A 21,795-nucleotide genomic window follows, 5' to 3' on the forward strand; every position below is an offset into this window, starting at 1 on the left:
AGCGGTATTTGAACTGTTATTTCCTTTTGTAATGCCTCTTTTGCTAGTTTGTCTGCAATCTCATTTCCATTTACTCCCTCATGAGCTGGCACCCAGCAAAACTGAACATCTATCCCTCCCCGATGTAATATTAACAAGCTGTGAAACATTTCTATCAGTAGGTCTTCTCAACAGATGTCATTGACTGAATGCTTTTAATAACTGCTAAGGAGTCTGTGCATAATATCAGGTCAGGTCTGACCTCTTCAACCCACTGTAATGCTATAATGGCTGCCACTATTTCTGCTGTATATACGGATAGCCTATCTGATAATCGTTTTGAGATATTTATTTTGAATTCTGGTATATGTATTCCAATTCCCACACATTCCTGTTTGTTTTTAGATCCATCTGTATAGATTTTTAGATAATTATGGAAACTGTTTCTCTGCAACGGGCTTCAAGCATAAACTGTATATGAAAAGGGCTTCAAGGTATTTTTTCTCCCGTTTGGTGGGCGTGTCTCAAGTGTTACCCAATCTGCTGCGAAAAGACACAACGGTGTTAAAAAGGCAGGAAAATTCACTGCGCTTGCGTACACAGCAAACAAACTTGTTGTGTATGGGAGTAAGAAATCGAACAGTTGGCTAATTAAGATAATAAATTATGACATATTTCTTATTCTAGTTTCAGTGTTGTCCCTGTTAGAGCCTGAAGGAACAGTATCCAGACATAACGGCGAGGCCATCAGCCAGGCACCTCAAACTCAATAGATTATAGGCTCATTTGGAGAAAATACAGATTCTGTTGTGACATCTAACCCATTAGTGAAAGGACAAACTGAAGTAAACAATCATACCTTGACATGTAAAGGAGACATTTAAGTAAACTACCTTACCTTAACATGTTAGTCATGTGACGTTGTTGTTAAGTATCAGTTTCTATTTGAGGTGGAGGGAGTGGCTTGTAGAAAACGAAACTACTAAAAACGTGCTGAAAAGGCAGCATCAAGATCAAATATTGGAAAATGTGTTGGTGAGCTTGGCCACTTTGTCCTCTAGGGAAGTTTTAGCAGGATAAATGTTGCTGAAATTCTTGGCTTTCATTTGCTTTATTAACATTAATATACACACACACACACACACACACACACACACACGTTACTGTTTCAATTATTTATTTTATTTTTAATATATATATTTTCTTAACACACAAACACACACACGCTTAATGTTTTATTTATTATAATGTATGGGGCTGATTGTTCTTATGTTGTATGTATGATGCTTTGGTAATATTGTTATTACATATTCATGCCAATAAAGCTAATTTGAATTGAATTGAATTAACAGGATTAGGACAGAGTCACTACATGTCTTTGCTGGAAAAATGTAGTTATTTTCAGGACAAGTTGGGCCCTCATTTGTGTTTTAAACACAACACAAATATCTGTGTATTAGAGAAGATCCAGTAGTGTTTTGTATAGCTTTAATATAGCCAGTGTAATATTAAAACAACCTAAGCGCTGCTCCTTCTGGTATATTTTTCTGTTTGTTGGTTGCTTTCAAATCAGAAAACATTTATCATAGAACCTCAGACATTAAACAAACAAAGAAGGCTAGGAAAATAAAGTATGTGGGTAGTAGGTGTATACAGACTGTGCATGATTGATATCTCCCTGATGTTTCTGTTTTGTGAACCTGTTAGGTTAGATGGACAAACACCTTCATGGCTTTTATTAGTACATAAAAATCTGGTGACTATATGTAACTTTAAAACATTTACTTTACTTTTCAGTCAAATATTAAGATATTGCAAAATTACAAGCACAAGAACTCAATTTTATTTTAATTCATGCTTTATGGGGGGGAAAACCCTGTGAGGAACCAGACACAGCAGTGAAATTATTGGCTGACTTCAAGTCAAAACCCTTTTTGCAGGAGGAGCTGGTAAAAGTTGTTTATAAACGCCCAGCTCCGGCTGGGCCTCTTTGGCACTTTTTGGCTGACTCGTGGTGCCCTCAGGTGGTCTTTTGGGGAAAGTAAAGAATTGCCCATTTATCCGTATGGACGCTGGATGGGTGCACTTGGCCTGCCCCTGTATATCTCTGCTTTCTGGATGATGTGAGAGGCGGTCTGTCAAACAGTGGCTACTAGGCTTTGCTGTTGGGCGACATCCTTCCCAAGATTTATTAATATCAATTCCAATGTTGCTTTCCCCACTGCCAACACAGTAACTCTCAGTACTCTTCCTTCTGTCGCTATCTGTCTGCACTGTTGTTGACACTAAACTACCTCCACAGGTACTATTCTGTGTGTTTGATTTCACTGTCGTTGACCCAGAATGGTCAGTATTATTGTTGCTGTAACTGCCTGCATCACAGTGAGAGCTGAGAGCAGGTGAAGGGATACTATTGACGTTTCTTGACTTCCAGGCAGAGCAGCCTTTTCTCTCCCTCTTTGGTGACAAATCACACTTTCTGCTCGGGCTGCGAATGGATGATAGATGGGTTTCATAGAGGGGTGAATTTCTTGGAGTTTTTGCTTGAAAAGCAGTATTAGAAGTCGGGGTCATGCAGCGGAGACATGCACTATCTTGCTCTGGAGAAAGACTGCAGCAGTGTGTGGTTTCAACTATTATCTGGTCACTGCCGGGCCCTGGAAGTGAGGCGGTAGGCATTTGTGTTTTTCTAGGTCCAGAGGAGGATGTTGTTCTTCTGTGCTGTCCACAAGTGCTAGGCAGTGGAGAACTGTTAATTAGTTTAGCTGATGAAGCGGTCTTGCTGGGAGGAGCGCCGAGTGGTGGCCTGGGTTTAGTATGCCACAGAGGAGGAGGTGGATGTGGTCGTAGGACTGATGTAGTGCTTAAAACTTGCGGAGTCTCATCAGAAACCCTTTGTCCTGCTGACAGTCTGGGGGAAAGGTATCAGAAAGGGAATCAGATCGAGGAACATTTTCTTGCATGAAGATCATGAAATAAAAATAGAGTAAAAATAGTTTTGTAAATCAATAGAAACATTGTGTGTACAGTGAGAAAGCATGAATGGAATGAGAAGGCACAAATCGTCAGTGATTGTGAAGCCGCTACTGTAGGTATCAACTGCACAGTGTGAGTGTTATGCACCCCACTTACTCCTCATAATGTGCATTTCTTCTAATTCTAATGTGTGTTATGTGCACTCTGACACAGTTTTTGTGGTTGGCCATTCTTTCCATTCTTTAAAGTCTCGTCATTCCCTTTTAATTTTATTAGTATTCATTATGGGGTCATGTTTATTTAAAATCAAATCAAATAATAGTTTTTTCTGCTACTCTTTGACTCTGTTTGTTCTTTCTGGTGGTCGTAACAATAAAACATAGGTACCTGAACTTGTTTTTCAGCCACTTCAGAGGGAGAGGGGAAGAAGCTGGCGGTGAAGCAGCAAACGAAGAGGGGTATAGTTCCAAGTCCATTTGTACAGCTCCTCTAAGCTCTCTCAACTCTGCACATATACAAACACAACAGTATTAAAATTGGGGGAACAAAAAACAAAACTAAAACCATCACTCTGAAGTATGATTGAAACACACTGTTAGATACTTGAGAACAGAAAACCATCAAAAGATAACAACCACTCAGTGCATTGCTGTTTTACTGCTCTCTAATGTATTCAAATTAGTTTCACTGTCATTTGGCCCAGAGTAGATAAATTTGGCTAGAGTCCTCAATTCATTTTCAGAATGGGTTTTACCAGCTAACGGAGGGTGGGTGAAGTTATCATCAGTCCCATTTCATCTGTAAATGTATTCTCTGAGCTAAAGATTAAATGGGACACTAAAAGAGATAGAGAGGAGACCTCTCCTCACACACCATGTGTTAAACAATAATGTGCCACCAGATGGCGGCAAACACCAAACTGTTGGTATTAAGGGACTCACCTGCAAGCGAGGGTTCGGATTTCTCAAATTGTCTCTGACACTTTTGTTTGATATTTCCCTGTGAGGAACACAAAACACAGAACAGAAAGTGACTGAGCAGTTTGAGTGTACATCTAAGTACTGTTTACACAATACTAAGGCAACAACATGGAAATATTCAGCCTAGTTACAGGGGTGGAAGTGGAAAAAATAAGAGGGAAATGCATTTTCATGAAAGCATGAGCCTTTGGAAATAGCAAAGGTACAAGGAAAATGGATAAAAATAACAGCTGGAGAAAGAGGAAAGGAATGTGTGTCTGTGACCACTAAACGTTTGAGCAGCAGTGTTCCATCATAATTTGGCCTCAAATATACAGAGCAAATGAAAACCATAATGCTGTGTGTGTGTGTGTGTGTGTGTGTCTACAGCTTGCAAAAGACCAAAGACCTGACTGAAACGTGTCTTCATGTGTTTGTTATGAGTGACTGGCAGCCTCCTCTCCTCACTTTACAACAGCAGAAACACTAATAGAGTCTTTGTAGCAACCACAGACTATATAGTCCATTACACAAAGACACAAAGACACACACACACACACACACACACACAAACACACCCACAGGCCAGGAGAGTGACAGTTAAAACATATATTTTTGGTCTATTTTCCCAGTGGGATTCAAACCCAATCCTCCCAGAGCCGCAGAAGGAGTATGTGTGTCGCGTCTCTGAAAGTGAAGTGCTTTAAAATCCAAAACAACTTGAAAGCGCACACGCACGCACACACACGCACACACACGCACACACATGCACTCTGAAAATAGGCTTTGTGGTCCATGTGGGGGTTGAACCCATTATCATGCGCTGACATGCAGATATTTTAGGAAAGCTTTTGCATGTTACTGTCATTATTCTTATACACAAATCTCTAGGACCTAAATCCACCTCTGAACAGACAACATACACAGAATCTCCAACTCCAGAACCATGCAGGTCATGCTCTGACTATTGATGCTAGTTTAATGGTGAAAAAGTTATAATTTTGACCAGTGACAAATTCCTCACCAACATCACAGTACGAGAAATATTTTCATGCTCCTACACTGACTGATAATATTATCACCTGGGATGAAACCGGGGTGGTGGTGTCGCAGTGGGTAAGACACATGCCTTTGGTGTGAGAGACCGGGGTTCGAATCCACTGTGACACACCAATGTGTCCCTGAGCAAGACACTTAACCCGTAGTTGCTCCAGAGGCGTGCGACTTCTGACATATATAGCAATTGTGAGTCGCTTTGGATAAAACGTCAGCTAAATGAATTTAAAAAATGTAATAAAAACCTACCACCTGTGCTTAACAGACAGTGTCTACAGCTGAGAATGAAGTGGCTATGAAAGCACGCAGGAAGCACTGAAGGTCTAAACCCAAATCCTCCGCACTATTATTGAAAGCAACTTTAACAAACTTACATAGAGCACCAACCCATTTTGACAAAATATTTGATATATTCACGTAAACCAGTCCCTGAATTGCATCGGGATATTGGCAGAAAGACATCACACATTCAGTTACAGAACATACATCCCAACACATTAGATAACACTCGTCAGCAGAGCAGAGTCTTCTGGACAAACACGATCACAACCCTGGAATTACACTGAACAACCAAAAGCAAGAACATCAACACTGAAATTAAAAAAAATAATAAAACGCCTTGTGGAGAGCAGTGACGGACAAGTTAGTCAAAATGACCTTAACTTGGGAGGAAGGTCAACATGCTGTCTTCTGACCACTCAAAGCAATGTATGTCGAAGCACATTGATACAGCGATGGCAGAAGATACCATGCAAGGTGCCAACTTCTCATCAGAAACTAATCATTTACACACACTCACACACCAACGGCAATTTAGGGTTCAGTATCTCGCCCACTTCAAGACGCAGACTGGAGGATTAGTGGTCGACCTGCTCTACCTCCTGAGCCACAGTCGCCCCCTGACAGTGAACTAATGTGTAAAGCTGCAGATACAATGCAGCCTATACTTTAGAGATCAGGATATTTGAGAAGGAATTCCCCCCATATTTTCCACAGCTTGAGGTTGATAGGATACTACAATCAATACACCGTCATTCAACACATACTTTGAACAACTGAGACTGTGTGTGGAAGTTAACCTTGGGCTGCTGCTGAGCCTCCCTCCTGCTAAGAGAAAATGGGTGATTAATTACAGTTGTGTTTAGGACCAATTTATGACTGTCTGCTACAAGGCAACCTAACCCTCTATATGCCTGATTTGGCTCCATTAAAAAAAGAGAGGACATAATTTAACTGCATGGAATAACACTAAATCAATAGCAATCTCAGCTGCGGCAAAAATGATGGTGATGGGAAAGTCATGACACTCCTCAAGCAGGACACTTAACACTATCTATACTCAAAATAATGTACAAGAAGAAGAAGAAGAAAGATGGTAATTTGAAGAAGTGGATTAGTGACTGACTGAAAGACTACTGTAAATATATTTTTCAGCATATACAGTTAAACTAGTGTATATGTCTCATTGAAGCTTTGTTCAGTTGTGAGAAAAAAGTGAGAACTGCAAACCATGGCTACAGATTTCACTACCTCTTCTATTAAGCCTCCGCTATAGTATATTCCTGCATCATTAACATATTTGTACATTTAGATGTTCTAAAGATTTATGACAAGCTACAAATCACACAAAAGGTCCTGGGCTGATTACAGTGTCCTCCCTTCCGAGGACTGATGAGTTATCACAGCCTATGATGCAGTGATGCCTTGCGCTGCGCAGCATCAACATGATCCACCATTGCAGCACAGCGCCTCCTGAGCTGTGGCTTCATCGCACCTGCTCGTGCACCAGACAGCAGCCCTTGGCTTGAGAAGACAATGTCTATACAGGGAAAGTGCCACATATCTGCTTTACCGCAGGATCCTTTTGAGAAAGACATTAACTGCCTCTACAGTAAAAGCCTCGTGACCACCAAGAAAAGTCTCCCTACAATTAGCTTCACACCCTCAGGTCTTTAAGAGTGGAACAACACAACCTTGGGTTAGGAAACTTTACTCTAATAATGTCCCCTCCTCCCTCTCCTACACCCAGTTTTACTTGTTTTTTTTCCTATAGTGAAAATGCCTCCTGAGGTTTTCCAGACAGTACCTGTGCTGTTTGGTTTATCTTTGCAATGGGGTCTTCATATCCCTACTACTATTTTTCTTTTTACTTACAAGAACAACATATGAATAAGTAGGTCTTCATGCAACAGGCAAAATGATACTCTATGGCCTCACACCATATTCACTTTTGGCTCTTAACAGACATTTGAAACACACAGACTTTAAGGCCGTTTTTTCCTTTACACACAGTTTTCCCTTTTATCAACTTGTCCCGTTTCCAGACAAACTGCCAATCTAACATTTCCAGGCAGACGTGCACATAGAAGCTACAGAGAGATAACTTCCACATCTGGTCTGTAGAAAAGTCCCACATCTGGCCTCTCATATTGCCAGACAAGCATGACAGTGTAGCTAGACTGTAGGTTTCTTTGTTAATGTGTATGTGTGTATGTGTGTATGTGTGTGTGTGTGTGTGTGTGTGTGTGTGTGTGTGTCTGTATATATTTTTTAAGTCATTTGAGTGATTGGAAAGAGATCGATCTTCCTCAGCAGCCCTGCAAAGCTCTTGGCTAGACAGATGGGGGAAAAAACAAGCTTAGACTGAGCCCTGGCCATTTCCTGTGTGTGTGTGTGCGTGTGTGTGTGTGTGTGTGTGTGTGTGTGTGTGTGTGTGTGTGTGTGTGTAAATGGAAACTGTGGCAGGCTTTCAGTGCCAGTAGAGAGTTGGCCGGTCTACCTGAGGGATTCAGAAGTTTTGTTTAGGGGGAAAACCCCTGGTTGAGGAAGTCAGTAATGTTTTGTAATGTGATTTTAATGAAAATAATCAGCATTGTGTAGAATACATAATTTAACAATTTTATAGTCATGTAAAAACAAATCATTGTACAAATTGTATCAAACAACTGGAACTCGTGTTGTCTGGGGACATTTTGTTCAAATCCTGAAAATGTAATAAAACATAGAACATGTAAACATAAATAAACAAATAAGTGCGGCCAGATTTGGGGGTAACATTGATTTATGTTTGATGTAATGGTGCAGCTGCAATGAACACTAAAACAAGTATGTAATATTGTGCAATGTGGATTTATTTTCTCTATGTAAATAAAGAATTTAAGAGATTAAATAGATAAAATTATTCCTGAAGAAAAATCATGTTGTACTAGTACCGTAATATGAATAGGCTGCCCAGATTTGCAAGTTCAGCATAGATTCATAACTCAGGCTGCCTACAAGGCTATACTGAATAGATTCTGAATGTTGAAATCCCTTCATAGCTGCATCAGTACAGCAAATCAATATTTTGGTTTTGGCCTGGTTTCCCATAAATAATTGTAGGATTTGGATCACTATTGCACTGGCAGCTGAAAAACAAAGAAGATTAAAGATTAATTTGGTAGTTGGCTGTTTTCCATCCTGTGCTTCTTACCTTGAAATGCATTACCAGTCTGTTCAATGCTTCACATTCCTCCATAAGGACAGACCTGGAGAGACAGAGACAGACAGACAGATGGATAGGGAGAAAGAAAGAAAGTAGCCTTTATCTTTATCATCAGTTGTTTTTCACTGAAAAACTATTGAGCAAAAAACCTAGATCTAGGTCAAAGTGGAAACTGCATTTGACAATCACATCACATACACACAGGGAGACACCTTAGTAGAAATGCCGATTCTACTTTAATAGTGGTTTGTTTTCTTAAATACAGTAAAATAAAACCACATATTTAGCATTGAATATCCTAATTTTAGTACATCGGTGTATATATGATCAGTTCGAACAGCAGCATGTGAAATTTAAAAAATGTTTTATCTTATAGGTTTGTGCAGCGATTAAATCCTTGAGAAGTATACACTATATAACACTGTATCTTTATCAAAATGTTGGAAATGCACAATGGAAGATTAATAAGCAAACCTAATCACACAGCTGAGGCAGTGACAACAGAATAGATACTTGGTGTCTGCTCAGAGTTTCTCCTCTTCAGTTTTCATGAGGGTACTAAGGATACAGCGTCCTATTTTTCTCCCCCCAATCAAACACACAGGCACGCACGCACACACACACACACACTTTCCCCTTCTCTGGTTACATAACCATAGTAGACTTTATTCATTTCTTTCAAACGAAAAAGAAACTTCTGCCTGCTCTGGGATCATTTTCTGACAATGGGGCCTTTTGTTCTGATCGAGTCAGGAAATTGGAGACAGAGTAAGAGAGCAAGAGAAAGAGAGAGAGGGAGAGAGAGAGGTAGCCTCAGTGACAGTGTTGCCCTGTGGGAGTGTGAAGGAGGCAGGGCAGCAACAGACGCCACAGAGGAGAGTTGAGGGAAATCAAGGGAAAAACTGAGAGAAAGGAGAGGACTCTGAGGAATTCACTCACAGATTTACAGAGAACATACTGTATGAATTATGTCATTTACAAGAAACAAATCTATACCACAAAGAAAAAATACACACACAAAACATGCATGATGTGTCTCTGCTAGTTAGCATTACAAACCTAAGATAGTCCTGACAAGACATGTTTTTTGTATTGTACTGTGTATTGAGCTATGAGCTGTTTTTATGCTCTGATAATGCTAATCCAACACATTTTTGTAGTAGCGTCCATGTTGATTCCACATTCCGACTTAAGACCACATGAACACACACTGAAGTCGGAAGAATGACTTCACAAATCGGGAAATGAGACCATCCGAGGGGGAGGTGAATGCACCGTGAGCCGTGGTTACAATTCACAACCCTCACCACTAAAACTAAAACTTACACACTGAACCTTTAAGTGTTTATCCTTCATTTTTTTAACTCCCAAACATCGATATGAGTATTGGCCTCCAAAATCCGGTATTGGTCGGGCTATAGTCACAAGACAAAAAGGTTGGGAAACACTGCTCTATGCATCTTACTTGAGACGATCCACCACTTGGTCAATGTCAGCGACATTCAATTTGTCGCTCATTGACTCAATCTCATCCTCAGCGTTGGACTGGACAGAACAGTGAGAGCTTGGTCTGAAGGAGAGAAAAGAAGATTAAAAGGGATTTTATGCATTTTGAAAAGAACATTATATTTTTAGTAAAATATTAAAGATATGTTTAAACATTTTTACTTACCTTCCATTATGAATATCTTTATAGTTGGTACAGTTTCTGTAACAGCTGTCAAGGTGGCCTAGGGCGTAGTCCACTGTCTCAGGTTTGTACCAAAACAAGAGCTCATCATCATCTCTACAGCAACAACAAGCACAAACAAAGAAATACTCTTCATACAAGTTAGTTTACTGTATCTTTCTATGTTTATATGATGGTTGTATTTGTACTTTTGTTGCAATTGCACTAACCTGTATGAAAAGGGCAATACAAATAATGTTTGATTGAATTACTGCCTGAACAGAAGTCACATTCTTGTTTGTGATGCTTTCAGTTCCATAGAGGCATTGCAGCATGTGCATAGAAATCTATATCTGAGCCGGGCTCATTTTACCATATCTACAGTGGTTATCTTACAAAAAAAAGAAAGAGAGAGAGATCTCAGTAATGAAAAGATAAGCAGCAGCGACATTATATTTTCTGAATGATCCCTGGGAGAAAAAGAATCAAGCAGATGGTGTAGGCGGGGTGATGACCTGGTCAGTTCTGCTTAATCTTATAGTCTCTAGATGTGGAAAATTTAGTCTTTTCTAGCCACTGAGACAATGGGGTGTGTGTGTGTGTGTGTGTGTGTGTGTGGCTGGGTTGATGCCTAGGGAATCAGGACCACACAGGAGGCCAATAAAATACATCATTTCACTTTTACAAGGTACACACCCTCAATCAAATGGTTCAGTTCACAGCTATTTTTAGCTGTTTTTACCCCCCTCCTGTTGAGGTGGATTTAAGCAAATCAGTTAGTTAGGCCTTTGCTACCAAAAAAGGAAAGTGTTCTGGGCTAGCATGTCTGGTAAATTAAGGTTTCACACATACACACAAAAATAATTTCCGGCCCGAGAGTATGAGAAAGGCAAGGATGCTGGTGTCTATCTTGATGCATTGGCAATATCTTCTCAATTTCCATGCTAACAAAGAACATAAAATTTAAATAAATCGACAAACAGAGGGCTGTGGAGCATTATTAAGTGGAAGTGTTATTACAGGGAAGAGTGTTCAAGCTATTCAGCTGATATACACTTGGGACTTGCCCTAATTTAATGATCAAAGGCTTAAAACGCACACACACACACACACACACACACACACACACACACACACACACACACACACAGTACCATGCATCAAGGTCAACAAGTATACCGAAGCCAACTTCAAAGAGAAAAGGCGATTTGTGCTGGTCGTGTTCCTACGAAGCCAATAAGTGGGCTATGTTTCTCCCTCTGAATGGGACTTTTTCTAAAACATATACATCCCAGCCAAAGCACTTTACAAGAGTGGCTTGTGATGTGCGAGCAAGTGAGGCTTCAGGTCGTGCCTTGCTCAGTGACACTTTAATAAGACACAGTGCTGTTGTGGATATCCGACCTGTGGCCTTCTGGATATTGGACTAAACATCAGGCCTCGCAGTCATCCTGACTTAAAATAAACCCCTGAAAGATTACTTCAAAATAATCGCATGAACCATCTTATAGTCTGCTGGGGGGACTACTCTGTGGAAGTAAAAACACTCAACAATGCTGCAACTGCCCACTGCCAGTGGGGATGACAGATATTAGCTATACTAGCAATGTGGCTCTAGGGATGGCAATGTTGGTCCACCACTCAACAACTATTGCATGGATGGTCACAAAATTTAGAATGTTTTCCTCACGCTGGATTGTAATAACTTTGATGATCTTCTGACTTTTTTTCTGGCGGCATCATGAGGTCAAAATACTTTGGTTTATGACCAAATCATCGTTAACGCATGATGACATTAGTATGTAGCTCAAAGTCATAGTACAGCCTCACAAAGGTTTAGTCATTTTGGAAAAAAATAATGTGTATGTGAATGTTCATTCGACAGAATAGGTCAACATGGCTCAAATCTGTTCGACGAGTGGTTCCAAACAGAGGACTGGTGATAACGGCATTTACAAAATAAGCACACACATACACAAAAAAACACCTAAACCACTAAAGAGTTGCCTGCAGCTTCTAGTTTAACACAATGGCCACAGAAAACAAATAAAGCACAATAAAAAGGATGTCGACACATTGACAGGCAATAAATAAACGGTTTGTCACAAAAACGCACAACAATCCATCTTATATTGTGTTTTTCCTAAAAGGCCTCAGAGAAACCTGAGAGGTGACATGGGGCAACATTCCTGGCAGCAGCGAGCTAGTTGCTGGGATAGTTACCACGTTACATACGAACTCAGACTCTCACACACACTTACACATCCTCACAAACACATTTTGATACATAAATTAGGCTGTAAAATTGTGATGTAAGAATGTAGGCAGCAACACTTTTTATGACATTCTTTAAACTGACAGTAGTCAGTAAATTTACAATCGCTACAAGCTCATCTCTGACCTGAGTTATAAGATTAAATAAAAATTAAAAACTAAACAACAGTTAGAAAGTTTAATTACCTCTTCTTGAGGAGATTATAACTCTCACATGACTGTGCTTCATAAAACAGATACAGAGTACCAAGCATCATTGCAATCTCCCTGTGAGCACTTCACTAACAACAAGATGAGTATTTAAATGGACATTTATGGTAAAAACACTTTGTTGTCGTTGTTGACCTAGCAGGCCTTTAAAATCTAAGTTGGTGTTTGTTGGCATTTGGTGTGGAATGCATGGAAGTCTCCCGCCTATCATTGTCCCATTGTTCCACAATTCCCAAACCAGTTTGCAACATCCCTACGCCAAAAAGCTTTGTTCCTCTGCTTTCCATCCCATTTGTAACTGACATGGGAACACAATATAGCATTTTATGGCTCTCTTTGTCAGGGGAAAAATGACGCGGGGAGTGTGAGAGCAAGGTCTTAACCTTCTTGTACATACCATCTCTTGGCTTGTGAAAAGGCCAGCATGTTGCGCTTGGTTTAGCAAAACACAAAAACTAAAACACTAATAAATTAGATCGAGAGAAATTGCATTTATTGAATATTAGAGAGATTAATCATGCAAATCCATGTCTGAATCCTAATTCAGACAAAAGTTAATTTCCTTAAAGGACTTTGTACTAACTTGTCAATTGTCATTAAGTATAACTAATAACTGAGAGTTGACAGACTGACAAATTGCATGTGACAATATAACATTTTTTAAGGAGTGTAATCTGGAGTGGGGTAAAACGGGATAGACACAGTCAGCTCAAGCTACGTGGTGTACCTCTGAGATGACTACCACTGTAACTAAACAACATTCCTTGTCAATCATCAGGGGTGGATTGTAGTGTTTGTATACTTTTTTCTGATATATGTGAGTATGCAAAATGACTTTTTCACCATGTTAACTAATTTAACCTCACATTGTCCTGCATACGTATATTAGAGTTGGGCAACTGTAGTGTAGAAGTGTGTTTCTATGACACATGGAAAATGGTTGTAATGTTTGTGAATATCTATTTATAGATATTATAGATATTTCATCAATAGACTATATATTTTTTTCAATTAGGTATTATGGGTATGGAAATAATATTTGATTTTATTTTCACTGTGCTCATATATTCCCATTTGACAGTATAATTACAAAAAATACATACTTTGTGTTGTGTTTCTTCATATTTGTATCAAAATCACATTACTATCACTGGCATTACTAGTGCAGTGTCTTCAATAGTTCCCTCATACTTTACAGGTAAATTAATAAAAATATAAAACATTAATGCAGACCCATTATGTTTAGGGCAATCCGTTTCAATAATTCACTAATAATGTACAGTAGAGTGGATTTTTGTGTGTGAGCTCTTGCACTTACCGTCCTCCCCTGCTGGCTCTCTCTCTGAGAGTCTGCAGTAACATCTTGACCTCGGCTCTCACCATCGCTTTGACTGCAGGGGGGTCAGCTAGAGGGGACCCCTGCTGACGTGGGAGTGGGGTCCCTGCCCTGCTGCTATTGTTTCCTCGCTGGCTCTCCTGACACATCTTGTGCCACATCTCCGCCTGCAAATATTATTATTATTATGGTTAGTGAAGACAACACGTTAGAGAGTTCTACATGCAATAATATATCATAGTAACAGGATATTTACAGCTTTACAGACTTTCTCTGTCAGTCCAGGTGACATATTCACAGCTGACAGCTTATGAACGCAATATGATTTAGTGAAGCACTCTTTTAAAGCAGAGTGGACAGTCTACTTGCAATAACCAGTGATCCAGACATCTGTCATGCAGTGACACCTCTGACAACAGCTGGAGTATCTCAGGGAAGGCAATGGAGGATTATGTCATTTCTTTTGAGTCTCAGTGACTGAGAATATGACTGTAATCTGTGAAAAACCAATTATACTGTAAGTGTGGATTCCTCTTTAATGTGGCACAAACTGAATGCGACACTATTTGTACTTACGGGGTTAAGAGGCATTGTTGCCAAAACTACTGTAAAGGTTTCCTGGACTAAAGACATTTTTACAAATTTGTGTCTATTTAAACTAATAAAAATTGTGAAAATATGAGATGAAAATATTGCTCATGTAAAAATCTGAGTGAAAGTGTAAGAATACCACCAACTTGTAATTAAAACACTAGCATTAAACTGCTTTTGTTTCCCGTTTGCTTTCAGGGACTATGCTGCGATCCGTTTTTCTTTCTATTATTGAAAACACTGTCATGGCTGTGCTCGGCACAAGAAGACCTTGTTTACTGTAAACTGCTGTAAACATTGAACATTGTCTTCTTGGAACAGGAAGCAATACAATTCTTGGATACACAGAGACACAGAATCTGGGTGAAACTTTCTTTCAAACAATACCATTTTGGTGAATTTCTAAATCCAAAAACAGTAAGTTTTACATACAGTATGTCTCATTCACATGGTCACATCATTGTTAACCAATATCTTGCTTTCACTATGTCCAGAGTTGGGAGGATTACTTCAAAAATGTAATACGGTACAATTACTAATTATTTGTTAAAAAATGTAATCAGTAACGTAATCCAAGTACCACAAAATAAAAGTAATGTAACCTGATTACTTTTAGTTACTTTTGGATTACTTCAATGCCAAAGAGGAAAATGAAGACAAGAAGTATCAGTGATGCATTGTCTGCTTAGTGTATTTTTAGATAAATATAGAAAATCTTCAATTCCCATGAAATCAAAATCCAAGTTTGAATGTTTTTATATGATATGCTTTGCACTATGTGAACACTAAAGCAGTATGTGTTTTGTATGATATTTTACAGCTTGTCATTTGGGAAAGCATTTTAACATGTTGATGACGCATTCTGCACTTAATGAAAAGATTTCTCAATATAATGCTGCTGAAGCATAGTTTTTCTGGGACTGGGCCCCACTGATTACTGTACAAAAACACATTTTTTTTCACTTATTTTGGTGAAACTGGATCATATTTGATGGATAAATATTGGAAATATGGATAAAATATATTCTAGTTTTCTCTCTGATGTCCCCCAGCTGCTCTGCCTCAACTCTGTGATTCACAGAGTTTTCTGATGGACAGATAGCTTTACGTGTTGCTGAATTTAGGTAACAGCTTACTAGCTTGCTGTTATTGGCTCAGTTAGCTGTGCAACCACTGATCAGATTAGCTCACTCTGCCCGTACTGGGAGCTCAGAGCACCGAGGGAGTGTTTGTTACACCTTTACTCAAGCACACATTTGGTGCTACTGGCGACTGTAAACGGCAATCAATGTCTGTGACATGTGCCTCCCCAGCTTTGTGTTTTTACAGGAACACGTACATATACCATAGAGTGTATATGTATATAAAAAAAAACATATATAGAGGCAAATAGCACGGCATTTTCTGTTTCATGAAAACTTTCCACTTTAAGTATTCCCCATAAGTAATCAACAATTTAAAAAAATGTACCCGTAATCTGATCACGTCTATTTTTTTCTGTACTGTGAGTGAATATAGTTACTTTTTTTGTATCCTGATTACGTGACGCCATTACATGTAATCCGTTACTCCCCAACCCTGACTATATCACACCATGTTAACAAGCTTTCACAATATATTATGTCTACAACTGAAGAACACGTCTCTACATGTAGCACAGACTGAGTATGATGAATTTTAGGTTGGCCATGTCACAAGAAAAACAGTGCAGCCTGCTGCAGCACCAGGCAGCTTTTTAGTATTTGTAAAGATTATCACTGCAGATCAAGGATTTGTAAAGAAAAAAAAGTGAAATAGGTCAGTCTTTATGCGTGACTTCCTCAGTGATCCGGTAGAAGGGCTGAGCACCCAGGACCTTAGGTGTGCTTTTACACTCAGCAGCTTGTTTTCTGTGCTGAAAACTCAGCACTATTTAACCATAATGTGACAGCACAAAAGAAAAACAGTAGGGGTAAAAACAATCAATGTGGGTTAAAAAAAGAGAAGATGTGAAAATTTGTGTGTGAATGTGTTTCAGTGAAGTCTGGATACCATTAGCACCTCCACACCTGTTGCCTGCCAATCATTTCTGTCATGTTGCAGTCAAAGACCTCACTTCAAAGGAAAACGTGGGAGTATACGAAAACACACCACTTCTGCTCTCTGCATGTGTTTCGATGTGTGCTCGCGTCCACTCACATACCAGCATTCACACAGTATGTTGTGCACACACATACACACAAAACCCTTTTCATTCATGCTGGCTTCCTCTGTCTGTCTTTCGGTGTTGAGGCGTTTATGTTACAGGATTCATTGCTCACTGGCTAACAAGTTGTTCCTGGATATTTCCCCCCCTCCCTCTGCGCTCTGAGACTGTTGATCTCATCCAGCAGCTATTTTAAGGGAGTGCTGCTGAAACCTGTCAGTTAAAAAACCTACTAGGAGCTATTAAGGGGAATTATTTAAATGAGGTTTTAGAATACATTTAACTTGGAGGGCTCGTTTCCATTCAGACTAGAGTGAAAAAGTGACAGCGTAGAGGGAGGTACAGAGAGATTGGCCTTGTAGCGAGATTTGAAAAGAGAGGAGCATTTTCCTTCTGATCTAACCCCCAAAGACAAAGAAGACCTTGATGGGAGGAGTGGTGGTATTGAGGAATGAAGAATCAACTATTACTTTTCCCAGCTGCTCACTAAGGGGTGGAATTCATTACATGGCTGCAAGAGAAACAGACAGAGGAGAGAAAACCCAGAGGGAGAAAGACATGGAGATACAAGAAAAAAAGGAAGTGATCCAGTCTGCAGTAAATGTTATAACTGAAGAAACCTGCATGCACTAGTCTGAGAGCTGAATAAGGTGCTCTGTGCTTTGTTTTGTTTTTCTTAAAGCTCTCAGCCTAACTAAGTCGTTCTTTCCGTCTTAGGGCTTTACGCGGCCAGCTGCTGCATTCATCGAACTGTAGGTGAAAAAATAACAGGACTGGGTTGCACCAGCTGTGTGTAAGTTTTCTCCTAAGGGTGTAAAGTCAACACTAGAAACTTAGTAACTACTAGTTTGACTGCAACTACTAGTTGGTTTGTAACTAAATCAGCTACTAAAATTGGTTGCACCATGATAACTTGGGGCAGAATTTATCTAGTTAATGGTAAAGTCATAACTAAGGCAAGTGGCCAGTCAACAATCAAAGATGAGTTGCATCGTCATGTGTACAGCGCGCATTAGTTTTCTGCTTGGCATGAGCCACTTGGCATCGCAGTGAGCTAGATCGATATGGAAATATCATATCAATAAATCAGGTCTATTCTGGATTACTGTGGTGCTAAATGACATGAAGTTAATGAAAAAACTATGCTGTGGGGCAGAAGAAATAGCTTATTTACTGTTACTGAGTATAATTCTGTGACATCTTATGAGTTCCACCTACCCTGGGGCATGTGTAACTATTTAGTTGTTGTGACTCATCCCTGTGGTGCAGCCGCTTTTAATTTAGCAGTGCATAAATCACAACGTAGGAATAATTTACATTATAACTAGGCTTGAAGTTTGAACTTACCCACAGCTGCCGCAACAGGCTGCGGAGAAATTCGAAAAAGTCACACACACAGTGCACATGTGCACACACGCACACATCTCTTTTCTCTACACAGACAATCAAGTCAAAGAATATGTGTTGCTAAGGGTCTTATCAACAGGATTAGCCTCTTTAACCCTGTTATACCAACCCCCTGACTCAGTAAGCTTCCTGGGCCTCTTTCTGCGTATAGATGTGTGTGTGCATGTGTTTGTGTGTGTGTGTGTGTAGATCGCAGTGTGTCTGTATCTGAGTTGAATTACTCTACATCACTGTGGTTTGACTTGAGCCTTAATGCTTCTTTGAATGGTGCTCTTAAATCCAGTTTTTGTAATGTAAAAAGACATTTACTTATTTAATCGTGAAGTGATTCATGCATGTTTTACATGTTAACTGTCACAAAAACAATATGTGGTCAGCCAGACAGACTATGCCCATGTGTTTTTCAGCGATCGGGCCTGTCTGCTCACTGCAGGCTGATAACATCTACTAATGGAGGGATTTCAATACTGAACGATGACAGGAAAAAGGGAGAAGATGGCAGAAGGTACAAGAGTAGAAAAGCTGAAAATGATACTGCATGAGAAAGAAAAAAGCTAATGCAGAGACGTTTATATCCTACAGAAAGTGCTGATAAGAGGAATTCTTTGTGTCTGTTTGAAATCTACAGCTACAGACTTGGTCTTCAGTTCACATGACAAGACCTCTCTTTATTTAATTCAGCTTGAAAGGAATGTTCTCTCAGTAGACTTGGCCGTATTTCTTCACATTTATCTTTAAGGTCAAACAATGAGCCTTTTTTTAAAGCACCGTAATGTTTTGGGTTTCATTGACAGTTAAAATGATTAGTTGACTAATCAATCAGTCAATTGACAAAAACATCAACCCACTAATATTGTATTATTTTGCAATCGTTTAGTATTTGAAGTTGTTTTTATCTGCTTTTCTATGTTTTATGTTACTATGAATTTGTTCAGATTTTGGTTTGTTGTTAGTACAAAACATGACATTCAATGATGAGGCTTTGGGCTCTTGGAACTTGAGATGAGCCTTTTTCACAATTTCTTTACATTTTCTAGATGAAAAGATTCCTCAATTAAGTGAAAAAAAAGTTAAAATAATCATGAGCTGCAGCCCTATATTCACTGTAACACCGTCAGGACAGGCTCCATGTCAGTATCATATCAAACTAGGCAAGCTACAGCAATTACTGAAGTCCTGTTTCTTTTAATTATATTTCTAAATTCCTCTTTGACTTTATCCGTGATTTGTGACTCACTTAAGGAGTCAGTTTTCTCAAAATATTTTTCTCTTAAAATTAAAATTAACACTTTAATACTCCACCTTAAGCTGGGGTTGTTTCTTATCTCACCTGCAACTCTTTCTGGGGTGTGGTTATTTTGCCATTGCTGAGTGGTTTCCATGCACAGGCTTCGGGGCCGAGAGTTTAGCTGGAGTTGAGTAAATATTGATGTCTGTCTGGCTCACATTTGGATTTCACTGTAGCGTTGTGCCAGTTAACCCACATTTCACTTTTATTAGAGTCTGGGCATTGTAATTAATGAGTGTATGCAGCTCAAATAACCTACGTACGTTCACACCACAGTTGATGAATTGTTTGGCCAGGGATGCATAGCTAAGCAAATTTTTTGAATTATAATGAAACCAAGCTCAAAAGGAAATTCTTGTAGATGGTGTGGTTGTATTATTGTGGGATCTTACCAGAAACAGGCCCAGTGTCTGAATTCTTTGAACAAATAAAACAGTAAGTGTCAGAAAACATGATGAAGCTTTACTGGCTGAATCGGAAGAGAAACTCCAGCTAAAGTATGCAGAAATATTTTGATAGAACATATATCATATATTCTTGAATTTCCCTCGGAATAAATAAAGTATCTATCTATCTATCTATCTATCTATCTATCAATCAAATATTGCAGTCATAAAATCCCTTTTACCTCTGAGTGCACCTCTGTGTACATGTCAACCAGGGAGGGACCCAGTGCTGTATGGATCTTTGGCAACTCTGACCTGTGAACATGCTCAGCAATCAGGTTCCACAGAGACTGGCCAGGGCTCCAGAGCTGGTTTCCATCAGGAGACTGCATGTGAATGGCAATCTAGGGGTGAAGGAATGGAAAGAAAGTGCAGAAAAATAACAATATACACCAGTATGACAGTTCACTTTATACTGTACTTTTTACTCGACTACATCTATTTGACAGGTTGAGGTACCCCATTACCCTGGAGTTAATTTCTATTAAATGTTAGATAATTAGTAACAAATGCCTGTAATAATTTCCCACAGCCCAAGGTGATGTATTTAGACTGCTTGTTTAATTAAATTAACAGTCCAAAACAGAATCCTCACATTTGAGAATCTGGATTTGGGACTCAAAACAGTCAAAACAGCTCCACCCTGACCAGCTAAAACAGTAAAATAAAATCACACATTAATGCATTAGTAACATTAAAAATAAACCCAATAACAAAATGAGTACTTTAATTTTTGATACGTAAAATACATTTAGCTAAAAATACTCCCATACTAACAATGCAGACTTTTACTTGTTTTTACACTGTTGTATGTGGTTTGTCTTACCTTTGGACTTAACCAAAAGTAAACAACATTAACTGGTTGAAACTAACTGTCGAAAACATACTGAAACACCAGTTTAATGCAAAAGTGGCAAATGAGCTGAGAAGTATGACATCATGTGATACGTATGTAGAATTTAAACATGTGTTCATACTGGAAAAATATCTGCTGCATGACAACCAAAGGTATAGACAGGCTATTTGTAATTTCAGGGTAAATAATACTAGAATCCCCAAGGTCATCTAACGTTATAAAGGACTGGATAGAAACCAGAGGATTTGCAACCTTTGTAATGATAACCATCTGGGAGATGAGTCTCATATTTTGTTTTTGTCAGATACCTCTCTCTGAAATTCATTATGTTTACATTCATACAGTCAAAGTATTATGTAAGGTACCCATCTATGTGTAGGTCAGTTTTATTGATGCAATCAGACAAACCAAAAGTTACAGGCAAACTGGGTGTCTTTTTAAAAAATGTTGGTCCTCTGTTTCAGTAATATTTGTTTCTTGTTTACCAAGCAGTATGCCATCCTCTCGTCATTTTGTTTTGCTTTTTGCTCTTGCGCAAATAAAATACATGAAAATAAAATGCATTCAAACTTGTTTTGACTCTTAAAACCCTCCCAGCAGATACAAGGGGAGCAATCAAGCTTGTTTTTGCATGTGTTGAAGCAGACGTGTCTGAAATAGAGTGAGCCTACTTATTGTAGCCCAGCTAACGTTAGCTTGCTAAGTTACCTGACCACCTGCGGAAATCCATCATTTCACAAAAGTGAAGTGTTCACAGAGCATATTTCAAACACTGATTTGGTTAAACGATAAAACTGCCTGTGTTAAAACACAGCTAACGTTTATAAAAGTGCATTTACTGTGTTGTTACAGTGAAACAAACGCTCACCTTAAGTGGTTCCTTGTTTGTATCTAACAAGGATGTGGTATCCAAGGCAAACATTACCGTTGCTAAGGGGAGATATCGCGAGATCGATCGAACTGTCACGGTAAGTTTATCTAGAAATGTAATATTTATCCCATTGATACAGAGTTCACGTTTATGATTTATTAAAATTAAGCCAAATATGTAACGCAATGGAACCAATTAGGCTAAAATG

The 21,795-nt window shown here is 39.1% G+C and overlaps 1 protein-coding gene across 4 annotated transcripts; it reads right to left on the bottom strand.

Moving 5' to 3' along the window:
- Positions 1-1,799: 1,799 nt before the first annotated feature.
- Positions 1,800-21,636, bottom strand: ccdc24 (coiled-coil domain containing 24). Of its 4 annotated transcripts, XM_046051424.1 has the most exons (10): positions 21,585-21,636; positions 20,043-20,204; positions 19,807-19,831; positions 13,926-14,110; positions 10,127-10,240; positions 9,920-10,024; positions 8,443-8,497; positions 3,897-3,954; positions 3,343-3,460; positions 1,800-2,890 (listed from the first exon to the last, which is right to left on the bottom strand). In XM_046051424.1, the coding sequence occupies exons 2-10, from the start codon at positions 20,123-20,125 to the stop codon at positions 1,897-1,899; spliced, it is 1,737 nt and encodes a 578-aa protein (XP_045907380.1). In that variant the 5' UTR covers positions 20,126-20,204; positions 21,585-21,636; the 3' UTR covers positions 1,800-1,896. The 4 variants fall into 4 exon arrangements, with proteins under 4 accessions (XP_045907380.1, XP_045907379.1, XP_045907378.1 ...); XM_046051423.1 differs by lacking the exon at positions 19,807-19,831 and having other exon boundaries at positions 21,585-21,630; XM_046051422.1 differs by lacking the exons at positions 19,807-19,831; positions 21,585-21,636 and adding an exon at positions 21,425-21,541.
- Positions 21,637-21,795: the final 159 nt, after the last annotated feature.

This window comes from Micropterus dolomieu, linkage group LG06, assembly GCF_021292245.1.
Source record: "Micropterus dolomieu isolate WLL.071019.BEF.003 ecotype Adirondacks linkage group LG06, ASM2129224v1, whole genome shotgun sequence".
Taxonomy (NCBI): Eukaryota; Metazoa; Chordata; class Actinopteri; order Centrarchiformes; family Centrarchidae; genus Micropterus; species Micropterus dolomieu.